The sequence below is a fragment of the Pyrgilauda ruficollis genome, unplaced genomic scaffold, assembly GCF_017590135.1.
Source record: "Pyrgilauda ruficollis isolate IOZ18807 unplaced genomic scaffold, ASM1759013v1 scaffold256, whole genome shotgun sequence".
NCBI classification, from domain to species: Eukaryota; Metazoa; Chordata; class Aves; order Passeriformes; family Passeridae; genus Pyrgilauda; species Pyrgilauda ruficollis.
The window spans coordinates 161,723-175,800 of NW_024523889.1; the positions used below are offsets into that span (position 1 = coordinate 161,723).

The 14,078-nt window shown below is 38.1% G+C and overlaps 1 protein-coding gene across 1 annotated transcript in view; it reads right to left on the minus strand.

The window, feature by feature from the left end:
• EDIL3 (EGF like repeats and discoidin domains 3) overlaps window positions 1-14,078 on the minus strand; it is a 95,905-nt gene that overhangs the window by 3,970 nt on the left and 77,857 nt on the right. Inside the window, exon 6 of the mRNA XM_041471103.1 lies at window positions 7,224-7,379. Coding sequence (XP_041327037.1) covers window positions 7,224-7,379 — 156 coding nt within the window. The remainder of the gene's footprint in view (window positions 1-7,223; window positions 7,380-14,078) is intronic.

The following is a 14,078-nucleotide window of genomic DNA, read 5'->3' on the forward strand; positions in this document are numbered from 1 at the left end:
GGTCGTTTTTTAAATTAAAAAAAAATTCCTTATTAAAAAAAAAAAAAAAAAAAAAAAATCCCAATAATGAAATAACCCCAGGGTGATTTGTGCTCAAGAAATAAAGACCAGAATGTAAATTATCAATGTGTCAGTGCACACAGCCAGTGCACACCTTCACTTTCAGCTCTTGTGAGTGCATGTCTGCTCCTGCTCATCCCAAAACAGCAAACACAGAGAAAGAAGCAGCAAGAAGAAGGGGTTTTTTTAGGAGTTATTAAGCAGATAAGTCTCTCCAGCCAGAGAGGAGATATTGTAGATGTCTATAAAACCATAAGTGGCGTGGGGAAAATCGATACCAGGCAATTTTGCAGTGTCCCCTCAGCAGGGCCAGGAGGGGACAGGCAATGACAGCAGGGTCATCCAGAGCCATCTAAAGGTCACAGCTCCCCTTTCAACACATAATTAAACCATGGCACAGCTTCCACAGCCTTTAGCCACTGCTAAAGATCAGATAAATTGTGAGGGGGAAAAACAGCCGAGGCTATTAGGGACACGGACAGGAAAAAAGAATAAAAATTCAGAGCTGGGAAAGGGCACTAGGGAGGAATAACAACCTTACTTTTTTTGATGTCTTTCTGGGCTACCTAAAAACAGAGGCCAGACGGAATGAAGGGAATTAAAAGTGGTTTTGTTTATTGAAGGGCCTTCAGGTACATTTTGGGCAGGCAAAGCCCATCCAGGGCCTACACTCAAAAATGAACCACAGGCCACGGTTTTTCACAGTTTTGTAAATTTGGTCCTTTTGCATATTGGGGGTTAATGTTCCAATTACACCTTCAGCTAATGAAGGCATTTACCCCAGGTTTCTCCCCCCAGCTCACTGTTGTTTCCATTTCTGGCCCTGGGGCAGTGAGGTGTCCTTGATTGCCAGGCCTGGAGAGGAATTGTTGTGTCTGCCCAGAACGGGACAGCAGCAGTGACACTGAATGTGGAGTTTGGAGTTAGGCACCGAAGAACTGCAGGATCACAAATGTATGAACAATATAAAAGCTAAAATCCTAAGGCATCATTCGAATCCACAGGATGCTCCTTCCTTTGGATAGAGCTTCACCCTCCCCAAAACCAGTGGCTGCCACGTTACAAGATGACTTTTCTTTTGTACAAGTGGATCAAAAAGCTCCTGCTTTTTGCCAACCCTGCTGTAGAACATTTCAGATTTTACAGTGTCTGTATCTGTTTATGCCACTCTGCACACTCCGAAGGTGTAACTTGCTGGAATATTTACTCAACAGCTCCAGCAGTTTTACACATGCAGACCCTCCACACACTCTGTAGCTCAGGCTCTTGCAGCTGCTGTTAGGAAAAAAAAAAAAAAAAACCCAAAAAAACCAAACATACCAGAAAATGCATGCTGCTGTACTTTTAAATGTGATAAATTTATTCATTATTGCTTTATGGAAAAAGAGTGAAAGACAGGAAAGTAGGTACTGATATTCTCTGCTGAAAAGTCTGAAATAGAAACAATTCTTGTTTGTACTTGTGTCCAGCAAGCAATTTGAATGTCTTGATTTCAAACATTCACTGAGATATTTCAACATAAACGAAGTGTTTTATGGTGTTAGTGGAAAATCCAACACTGTAGGTTGATTAGAATTTTAAAAAGAAAACTGTTGTAAGACAGAATAATTTAGGAGAAATACTTGAAGACTAGCAGCTTGGGGAAAGGGTGTTGTCTGCTGTACCTTAACAACATTTTTCATACCTGGCAGAATATTTTAAAAATGTTATTTCATGGAGCAGTTAATCCTGCTCCTATAAGAGGAAGAATATTTTATAAAGTATGTCCAGTCGTGGCTCCTATTTGGAGTTTTCTTCTGTGCAGAACATCTCAATATTCAGAAAAATAAAGGTGGCACATGGATGTGTTTGTGAGCACGTGCATTTCTGGAGTGAATAAGAGGAGAAAAAGTAATTTTTTCTCTCAGTTACTGTACATAAAGAGCACACATATCATATTCATGAATATCTTTACACAGCCTTTATTATTTCTCCATGTTCAGAACAGATAGAGGGAGATAAAACTTTAAAACTTATCAAACAAACTCTAACATCCCCATACTGTCTTTCCCATGTGATCTACATGTTGATGGTACAAAAAAAGGGGCATTTAGTCCACATGGCTTACAGGAGGTTCAAAGCCAAAAAGAGAAAAATTTTGAAGACCAACTTGCCTCCAGAAATGCTTACAGAAATTCAAGGTAGGTTGTTAAATGAGCATTTTGTCTTTTGCTCATTTTGCCTTCCCCCAGCTATTGGTGTGGTGTCAGGGGGAGAGGGCACACCTGAAATGAGCATAGCTGGATCTTCACCTGACACAAATTGTGATAATTCAGCTCAGAGTAGTGGGAGTCACTCATAATTTAAACCAGTGCAGATAAAAAAGTCACTTAGATTAGAAATTACAACTATTATTGCAGATAATGCTATCAAATAGTGATAATTTGTGCTATCAAATAGTGATAATTTAAGTAATATTACTGAAGAAAATTTCATTACCTGTGCCAAGTATGTAGATTATGTGTAGGAATTGAACCTATCATTGCAAACCAGATATTATAATAATTAAACATCATCAGAAAAAAAAAAAAAAAAAAGCATTAGCAAATCTAGCAGGAAGATTTTTAACCTGAGATGATCTAAGATTTGATTAATTAGTAGGTTCCTGTCTCCTCTCACCCTGGCAATGGACTGTACATTCAGAAATGTATAAATTGTGACTGGTTTATCATTTTGTGTACAAACCCAGTGGCCTTTTGCATACTGGATGCTGTCTACCTGCAGCTAATTGCACTGCTGATGGCTGATGGTGACTGGCAGTGCTGCAGACTGCCAGGCTCCTTTAGGCTACTTTCAAATGTTCTCATCTTCCTGTAAGAAAACAGCCTCTGAAATGCCATTTGACACTGCAGCTGGCCTTGAGTTACCTACAGCAGGCTGTGCAATTTATAAATCACATGTGGAATGTGATTAAAAAAAAAAAAAAAAAAAAAAAAAAAAGGCCAATTTTGTTTGGGTTTTTTTCGGCTTAGGTCAGATTTGGTTTGGATGTCTTCAGCTCTGGAGGCACAGTGAGCTACTGACCTCTAGTTGAGAAAAACAAGATAGCTATTAGCTCTGGTCCTGTTTCTAAAATATATTTTCTTCCTACGTGACAGCCTGCAATGTAATTTAGTTTGTTTCTTGATGGCAACATGCAAACTTTTCATATTTTTTCCAGGCAACCCATTCAAACTATTTAAAATGAATGAGAAGGGCTCCATTTGCTTTTTTTTTTCCCCTATTTTTTCCCAGTATCTTTTTGTCTGCAGTCACAGGAATTGAGCACAGATGTGAAATGAAATGACTGGCCATTAAAATAGCAGAAGCCAAGCAGGAGCTGCAGGAGACACTGTTCTTGGAACTGCTTTACCATGTGAAATAGTGCAAAAAACTGAACACACTATTTTCTTCGCCTCTAAACCACAGTTTTGTTAGGAATGACCAAATTTTCAGTGTGCAAGAGATGATATCCTCTGTATTTATGAAAATATATAAACAGAAAAATAAATATAAAATTAATATAAACTACAATAAATATAAATGTATTGTACACAACATAGTGCAAGAGACCAGTAATTTTCTCATTTTGAAATGAACTTTAAAAAATGATGAGGAGGGATAAGTGAACAGCCCCAGGAACTGAGTGAGATCTGCTGGTCTGTTAGGACTCATCCTGTAAACAGATCACCAGATGGGATTAAGTTCTCAGCTCTTGCCTAAACTATAAAGCCACAATTTCATTATAAAGTCACAATTTTCACCCACAAATCATTATTACCAGCCTAGCAATATATCCGTAATTTTTTGTCCGTGACTTTAAAAGTTGGTTTTTTTTCCTTTCTTCCTGTCTTCCTTTCCCTGAAATGTTTTGCAGCCACCTTTCCCCTAAACTTTTTTGATGGTTAAACAAGGCAGGGTGAGGACAGGGTGACTAAATCACCTGCAGGAGATATAAGAAAGATTATGTGTTCTGTCCTTCATAGAATAAATCAGGATGTTCAGTTAATAAATAGAACTAATGAGGGTACAATATGATTATTTATTCTTGCTGCTGTTGATAGTTGTTGATATCTGCCTTTTACCTCCCTTCTGTATCTCCTGAAAACAGAGGTAACATTTCACAGAATTCTCACTTTGCTATGAAAACTTGGGTTGTTGTTTTTGTTTTGTTTTGGTGTTTTTTGTTTGTTTGTTTTTTTGGGGAGGGGGGTTTGTTTGTTTGTTTTGTTTGTTTTTTGATTTTTTTGTTTTGTTTTGTTTTGTTTTGTTTCCTTGCATTTGGGAGCAAATCTAACCTTAAGATAAAGAAATTGTAGTGGATCCTGTTCAAAGAGAGGACCAGTGGTGCTGCTCCTCTCCTGCTCCTCAAGGATGAGGTACAGCACTGCTTTTTCTCCTTGTGGTTTTATTTGTATTTATATTTCTGTCCCACTGCACACAGACCAGGGTTTCTCTCCGAATCCCATGGGAGCACCGCATCCACCCAGCTGGAGTGGTAAGCAGGTGTCAAAAAGGGTTTACTGGCTGACACTCCATTCCTCTGGCTGAGGAAATTTATGCATTCTCAGTCAGGAAATGGATGATGGAAACAGAGAAGAAATAGGTTGAAGCACTCCAACCAAAACAAAAAGAAAAAAAATGAAGATAAAATCCGTTTTTTGTGTCCTCTGAGGACAGGGTGGGTGTATGGCAGCAAGGGGGATAAGCCACCTTTCCACTTTAGAGGATATTTAAACACTGGAGCTGCCTGTTTGTAGAAGCTTCATCACAATCTGTCTCTTGGAACATGTTAAATAATAATCTGAGGGAGGATGGTACAGCCTTGTCTGAGGTGAAGGACAGGTGAATGACTAAAACTCTGAAATTTACCTGTCTGCACCTACTCCAAGGTGACAGGAAGGGGCTTGGGGGCTCTTGAATCCCATTTTCTGCTGAGGGTGTAGGAGGACAGGACCACAGTGCCTTTGGAGGTCAAAAGGTGCATGCCCAAGAGCTGTCTGAGACCCTTTCCAGTCCTGCATCCTATAAAGTTTTGCCCACTTCAGTGACTTCTGGAAAGTCAGACTCTGCCATCGAACTTTTAACTTTTCTGGATGTCTTTGATATAGATAAATAACATCCCAAAACCAGATATTTCAGCTTGATGTTTGTGTATCAAAGGCTGAGGTCTAGACGCCAATCAAGTGAACTTATTTATTTTGTACAAATTTAGATTCAGAAATTCTTATTTCCAGTGAAGTGCATTTGATCTTGGTGTGCTTTTAAATGATCTTGACTTGTTAAAGGATCATAATAATATGCATCAATTTTATTCTCAGGGATGTTAATTAATACAGGGTGTGATATGTTTAAATGAGACAACGATTAAGAGTTTCCCATTGTTCCTAGTGGAATATGTGTGTAGCAATTAACAGTCCATCTGCTGAAGAAGGCAAAAACAATTTAATTGCTTTGGCCAATGGTACAAACAAATGTAGACTGGAACAGTACTTTAAATCAGAGTGCATTTTCATTTAGATTTGCTGTGACTCTGTTATCACCAGGGACTCCAACCCATGTTCTCCTTTGCAATAAAATGAATGCAGGCACAAGTTTGGCTTAGAAAGGACATTTCTTTCACTTTTCCCTCTCTTTTTAAATGTCAGGGATTTAAAATAGGATGTGTGCAAAGTAGTGAAGCCACTCCTGTCCCTTAAATGGAATGTATTTGTGGTATGCTTGCCTAAGGTGAGCTGTTTGCTTCCAATTTTTATCTGACAACCAGTTATGCCAAACACATCCACAATCAAAAAAAAAAAAAAAAACAAATTGGTGTCAGAACCTTCTGAACCAGATGGCTAACAAACTGATTTTTGTTTTTTCCCCCATCTAAAATCCTTTAGGAAAAAAAAAATCTCAGTTTGGGTAGAAGACACAGTGAGGTGACATTTGGGTTTCAGGAATTCACAGTGTCACATCTGGATAGCAGGGCCTGACAATGCAGACACAGAAATACAGCCATGCAAATACTCAGTACTGTAATTTAGGATAGATATTATACATAAACACTCAACACAGTAATAACACATTCCCCTAATGAATGACATTTAATCAATCAATTAAAATCTGTCCAGTGTGGCAGATGCACTTGTCTACCCCCTCACCATTAGGTCTCCTTGTACTCACACAGCACATTTTGATGCACATCAAAAGTTTTCTCACTGTTTGAAAGAAAATTAATCTAATTGACTTATGTGAGGAATATGTCAGTTTATTTCCCGAAGAATTTTTATTTATACTAAGAAATATACATGGAAGCCTGAACATTTATCACCCTGAATACCCAGATTTGAGATGTTATCAGACACATCAGCCACCTGGTATTTCAATAAATCCATCTTTTGTTTCAATCAGACATAACCCTACTAAGACATTTAATAAATAACTCACATTTTGTCATCTTGGTTAACATTTCCCTGAGCGATGCATATGCTGTAGGAAAATTTTTCTTAACAGATGATTATGAAATTCAGGTATTTGCAGTATAAAAGTATTATACAGTTTAAAGGAAAGGTATAATGAATAACAAGAGAAAACTTAAATGCTTCCAGGAAATCAATCTGCAAACCTATACTTTCCCTATGCCTCTCATTAAACATTTGCAGAGGAAGTAGTGAAACTTTTTTATGTTTCTTCATTATTTTATAGCATAATAAAAATAATATTTTCAGTGGGCATTTGAAACCCTAGCCATTAATTTCCAGGGAAAAAAAAACCAACAAAACAAAACAAAAAAATCCCTGTCCAAAATGGCTGGGTAACAAGGATGTGCTTCACAGGAAATCATTGAAAATAGTCCATACTCACCAAAAAATGCACTGAAACTTTTTTTTTTTTGATTATACAAATACACTGCTGTTTACACGCCTTCTGCTCTAGAGTTAAATGAAGAAACAGCAGTGATTAATGGAGAACTGTAAAATTTTATGCATTTAACAGCATTAAATCAGGTGCATGGCACCACTGCAGTGTGAATGTCGTCGTGTTTTGTGACTTTTATTCACCCTGTGCCATCCCTGCACATGGAACCCAATGAAATAATCTGCAGACTCTCATCAGTGGTGAAATCACAACCAAACTACTGATTTTTCTCTTTGCCTTACCTTGTCCTTCTTCTGCTTTTCATCCTGGTATATTTTCCAGTGCTCCCCATCGTTGCTGTAAGCAAGCTTGTAGGACCCCACGAACTGGACGTGGCCAAAATCTTTAGCTCCTTGGGTGATTATCCCAGTGATCTTCGTAGGGATGAGCAGGTCAATCTGAACAGAACAGTCAGAACAGTTTAAAATTTAAAAAAAAAAAAACACAAACGTACGACCAACCAACCAAAAAACCAAACCCACAAAAAAACCCCGAAAAAACAAAAAAAAACCACCAAAAAAACCCACCCCACCAAGCAAACAAAAGAACCCCAAAAAGCCAAAACAAATTTTAAAAGCCCATAAAAACCTCCCAACAAACACAACAAACTGAAATAAATACATAAAAAAAAGATAAAACAGAGGAACACAAAATTAGAACACCTTCTGTTTCCAGTCTGGTTTTGCAACACAGCTTTGGGCCTCCCACTGTGTGCTGACACCATGGATAATAATTTACTTCTCAAAAGTCAATAAATTAAAATTTTAAATTTTAAATTAAAACAAATTAAATTTAAAATTTACCTTTATTTTCCTTTTTTTTTTTTTTAATTTATTTTTGATTAACCTAATGGCACAACGTTGAATAATCTCACACCTTTCTCCATTGTGCTGGGTGTCATACATGCTCCCCAAAAAACCCAGTTAATCTACACTGGGAATGATCTGCAGCTAAAAAGTGTTCCCATGTGCTGCTAATAATCAGAATACTTGCTTTTCCATTTCCTTCTCTGTTCATGAGCCCATGCTTTAGTAAGGCCCTTAAAACATTTGCTATCATGCTTCTTTTCCTCCTGAAATTCCTTCTCACTTTACACCTTTCTTTCTTTTTCTACCTGAAAAGATCAAAGTTTCTCATTTCTTGAATTTTTTTGGAGTTTTTTTTTAATTTTATAATCTTAGCACAATGCTTTTTAAAAATGCAAGGCAGGAGTCTTAAAGCCTAATAAAATCTGAGCTTTCAAGTGGTTTCCACGTGAGTCAGCATGTCTGTGCTCAGTTCTTTGTGAACCAGAACCCAGCTCTGAATGTAACAGATTTGGGCCAGATGCCTTGGATTAAAATGATCAAGAAAGAGAATGCAATAGCAAAACTAAATTGACCTAATAATGTAATTTCAGAGGCAGAATGAAGGAGTTGAACTCCCTATCAAAATTGATATTTTTTTTAAATTTGAGAGTATAACTGAGGTTTCATTCTGTGTCCTCCAGCAATGTGGCGAGCCAGTAAAAAAAGAAATAAAAGAAAAGGTGGATTTATTTCAAACAATAAATGGCTGTGAAGCAGTTGGCATCTATAAAATTGTCCCTTAAATCAGGCAAGAGAGACTCAGAGTAAAAATATTACAATAAAATGAGAGGAGTGCTGAACTCCACAAGCAGATGATTGACATGTTTTTTCAGAAAAACAGAAGTTTGAAAGTGAAGAAATAAAGAATCTCTGGCTGATCAAATGCTGAAGATCCAGTGCTGGATTTTTAGGAAGCTGAGGATCCCTGAGCAAACTCATGTTGGATGGGATGTGGGGCTGGGGAGAAGAACAGATGTGCTGTGGAGCACAAGAAATTAATAATGAGAAGAGAAATGAAAACAAACAAGCTTGAGAAGTCAGCTGGTCCTGCACAGTGCCTTTGAAAGATGGATATTGGGGTTTGGATTTGTATCCCAGGCTGGACAGGGCTTGGAGCAGCCTGGGACAGTGGAAGGTGTCCCTGCCATGGCAGGGGTGGCACTGGGTGGGATTTAAGATCCCTCCCAACCCTTCAGACCATCCTGGGATTCTGTGACAATGTAAAGAAGAAAACAACCAAAAAGTGTAAGAGTAAATTTATAAAAATAAAAGAGGAAAATTTCACTGTTTAGAGCAATCAAGCAAAGGAAGCCTGGAGATCCCAACATGGGAGCAAATAACAAGTAGTAAATAATTTTTAAGAGAGGAATTACATAAAATGTTCAATACTGAGGTACCAAAGTAGTAAGGGGAAATGTCAGGGTCTGCAGATGGCTCGAGAATTTTGGTTTTACCAGAATGAGCTAATTTATTGCCAGTAGCAATGGTGGGGCACCCCAGGATATGAAGGAAGCGTCCCCGGGAGGCAAAACTGTGTTATTTTTATTCAGTGGGGAGGGAGAGGGACTCAATCAGAGCAGGAGCCTGCTTTGGAAGCTTTCATGGATGGCTTGAAGGGACTTTTCTGTAAGGAGTGCAGGGGAGCTGGGTTCCACAGCCTAAGTGGACTCCTGGGAAATGAGCCCTGCTAATTAGTATAAGTCTTTCATGAATTAATAAACACCAGGTCTCCAGACCTTGCTTCCAAATATTTTGGAGTGCAAATGAATAGTCTGTTTTTCTAAACAGATTGATCTGGTAAGGAATCACTAATTGGTCCACACTTTCAGGCAGTTTTTGAACTAAACATTTCAGAGTCAACTTTAGATTCTCTCTATAAATAATTTTGACATTAGCATTTTACAAGTGTAACCTCTTTTTAGCAGAGAATGCTTCTTATACTAAAAGTCAATGTCTCTCCTGTTAGCTTGAAAAAATGCCTCCACAAAACCAGTTGTTTATTTTTAAAATGTTGAAAGTGAGCTGAGAGGATTTCACAAATATTTAACATGGCCATGACACTCAGAATACTCCTCATTGAAATTCAGAACAGGGAGAAAAAAAATTTCTCATTAAGATTCAGGGGATTCCAAAGGTAGGATCACAATAAATCTTTATTATCACATACATCCACTGTTTACAAAAATGTCCTGGTAATGATTGTTTTCTGCTTATATAGGACATATCCAGTGGCCTTGCACTTTTGGTCAGAAAATTATGTGGGAAGCTGGAAGGTAATTTGGCTCTGCTCAAGGTTTGTTGTTTTTTTTTTTTCCAATAAGACTTATATAGGACTGTGTAGAATATGTGTGTAGGGGCTTTTTTTTGAAACAAAAAAAAAGTGAAAAAAGAAATAATTAATAAATAGACTCTTCTTAGGTCTTGACAATGCAGACAACACATATTGCTGGAGATGAAGGAAAAGAACACAGGACATAGCACCAGCATTTCCATCTCATATTTTAGCATCTCATTTACCTGTTTATTCATAAGCACATGAGAAGTCTTCAGGCAATAAAGATCATTATTTAAATTAAAGAAATGCAGCTTTTACTTTGTAGCCTCATTACCTTCTATCTTGCTTTCCATTCTGTGTATTGAACCCACTTTAGAGCAGAAAGTTGAGGAGAATTTACACCACCTTCTAGGTAAAACATCTGCACTAAAATAGCTTAAATGAAAGTCATAACTTCCCATCAGGACACAGAACACTTTTATTCAGTTAGTGCAGCTTGCAAGTAACAGGCAATCAAACAAATTACCAGGGAGAGAAGTTGAATTAAGACACAACCAGTGTGTACCCTTCAAAGCTGAATGTGATTAACAGGATTAGAATGTGACTCTGGCTTTTTCAGTGCAGCAGAATTTAGAAGGAGGTAGAGGCAATTAGTCTGCAACTGAGAGAATCATTAGCTGGTTACAAGAAGAACCATGGTCTGCAGTTAATGTACATTTCTACAAGCAGCTGATCAAAAGGCAGTTTAGCATCTTGTGTCTGAAAGAAGCCTCTTGGGCTGTAACTATTCCCTTTCCCCACCTTGTTTCAGATGTTACAGACAATTCAGGGTGGTTTGGAGGAGAATTAATTTAAGGAGAGCACAAAGATAAATACACCTGAGTGTTGAACATTTCCAAGGAAGCGCTTGGGTGGATGTGCAGCACAAGCTCGGGGTGTTGGTGTGCAGTTCATGGGATGATCACCAGAAATTCCTTGAAATCTCAGCCATTCTCTGGCTCTCCAACACGTGGCAACACCCAACCATGCTGCCCAAAATCCCAGAGGCTGGGAGATACAGGCACGTTTATTCAGCATTCACACTGGCAGATGTCACACTCACATTCTCAGGAAAAATCCCTTCACCCAGGGATTTTCTCCTGGGAAGCTGAGAGAAAAACGAAAACAATTCTTATCTCATTTGCTTCTCCTGTGTTTTGCTCCTTTGGAATGTGGTTGGAGATTGTTTACCCACAGGTGATTGTTTCATTGGATTCTGCTGTGAGTTGTTTTGACTCTTTGGCCAGTCAGGGCCAAGCTGTGTCAGACTCTGGCAAGAGTCAAAAGTTTTCATTATTATCTTTTTAGCATTCAGTAAGTATCCTTTCTGTATTCTTTAGTATAGTATTCTTTAATATAATATAGCATCATAAAATAATAAATTAGCCTTCTGAGAGCATGGAGTCAGATTTCATCATTCCTTCTTGCCACGAGAGTCCCCACAAATTCAACAGACACCACAGGGGAGCAGGAGCAGACCTGCACCCCTGACACCACAGAGCAAGGTGTCTGCACAGCTGTGCTGCAGGGCTTCCACCTCCAGATACCCTGGACCACCTTTTCCAGCACATCTTTTAGCTTAATTTAATCTGAAGGGAACCCATGGTTTGTGAGGATAGCCCGTCGTGTGAACCAGTGCGTGAAAAGTGAAGGTGTCTTTAAAAATAACACACTCCTCATCAACCTGGCAGTGTCAAAGGAGGAGACAGAATCCCCAGGATGCAGGGAGTGCCAGGCCCTGTTTCACAGTGAAGAGGATGGTGAAATGGCTCACTGTGACTTCCAGCTGTTCATCATTTCAGGAGTATTCAAGATGTTGAGTCCTGTCCTTATACAGACATTTTGGTTCTGTTCCCAGTATAGCCAATCCTATGTTCAGCTTTTTTTGTAATTTTAGACATGCCATTTTTTTTTCTCACAGGTTTTATTTTATTTGCCTTTGTGATCCTGTAGAGTGTGGGGCTTTTTGTTTGTTTGTTTGTTTTGTTTTTTTAAACCACTCATCAGATAACACTGATGAATGCTGGTCAACCTCAATCCACTTGGCAAATACAAAATCACTGGGATCAGAAATAAAGAAACCTGGATCCAAAGAATATGAACCTGGAGAGATGCACTGCCAAGGTGGGGACAGTTCTTAAGAGGCTGCAAGAAGAAGGCCACAATTGTCTCCAGCTGCTAATTCACCCAAGTGCAGACCTGCCTATTAAATATCCTGAGATCACTATGAGGTCTCAGATTATTTTTGGATGCTTGAGATAAGGGCTGGAACTCGTGCCTGGACACCAAACCCCACCAAGAGAGACCAACGTGCTTTCCAAGTAAATAAATTAAGAGTAAATAACCTGTCCTGAGCAGATTATTTACTCTTCATTTAAGACCTAATGATTGCCTTGATTTTTCCAGGTGAGCTGGCACAGTCAGAGCTGTTACCTCTGCCCTAAGAAAAGGAGGGGCAGGATTGCAGTGTGCACATCAGAAAGGCAGAAATGCAGCTCTCCTCATCTCATGGCATCAGATGAAGGTACTTTGCACTCTCCTCCAAGCCCAAAATCTGGATGTGAAGGAAAATTAGTGCTGGTACAGTATGCTTGCTGCAGATGTGCAACATCTCTATGTTTCTAAAAATATTTCACCAGCAGCACTGTTTCGTAAACTGAAACTCAGCATTTCAGGCTTTTTTTCCCTAAAGCCTAAATATTAAACCCACAAAAAACCCAAACCTGAAACCAACCCCAAACTATAATCCATCATGACCAATTGGATCTAAAAACTGTTATGGGGAAAAACCAACTGAGCAACTAGATGCTCTTTGTAGAGAAATCTAATTTTCATCACAGCATCTTCCATAGGAGAGTGTTTTTATTGTGCAGCCTCTTAAAAATATAATATTAGGGTAAATATCTAATAATGCAACCTGAAAAAAATTTAAGTAAGGTATGACAGAAAGTGAATTGCTCTAGAAGAAGCCATAATAACTTAAGAGAAAACAGCATTTTTTAGTATTTTGATCAATATTCCACTATACAGGATTTTCATGCTTCCTAGGCAAAACAAAATGAAATAAAATAAAAATTTTTTTTTTTTCATTTAATTGGGTATGTATTAGCTATACCAGCTGTCATATGTTTAAAATTAAACTTCTTATCAAACCTAGGTAGAGATGGGTTGCTTTCAAATAAAATAAAACAGGAGAGCCACTCATTTTCTCCTTTAAAAATGTGGATTTTTGTTTTTTTGCTGGCTTCTTTTCCACTTAAGCTTAGACCTTCTACATGATTTTAAAACTGTGTCACTATATTTTTAATGCCTGTAGTCCTGTAGGCTAAGATAATAAATACTGGTCTTATTTTCTTATGGCTCTTAATTGCTTTTCCCTCTGAATGACTTTATGGCTGCAGTAACTGCAGTGAAGGAACAGGTTAGGAAGAATTCCATGTACCATCAGCTGTCTCCAGTACAATTTAAAAGTGATAAATTGGAGGGTGAAGCCTGTTCTTTGTAATCTCCATGGGTCATCAAAAATACCTCTCAGGCCATTATGTTGAAAATTTTGGAGTGAAACCCACAACCAGGATGAAAACTTATTTTATTTCCACCAGCAATCTCTTAAGTAGCCATTACTTCTTAAAAATACAGATTGTGTGAATCCTTCCTTATTTACATACTTAATAATCCCTGTTATGTAGCTGTTACTGGAAAAGGAAGAAAAAACCCAGCAAAGTGCTATAATATTTTTTCAGCATTTCAGTAAGAATTCAGAAAAAACAGGTGTATATGATGAACTATCTGGACATTTTCAGACGAGTATCTATTTATTGAAGACCAGCTTTTCAGAGCCACACTTTACTAAGCCATGAATAAAGTCAGTTCCTTGGTATTTAAAAAAGAAAGGAAAAAAATAAGGGAAAAAAAAAAGAAAAAAAAAAGAAGAA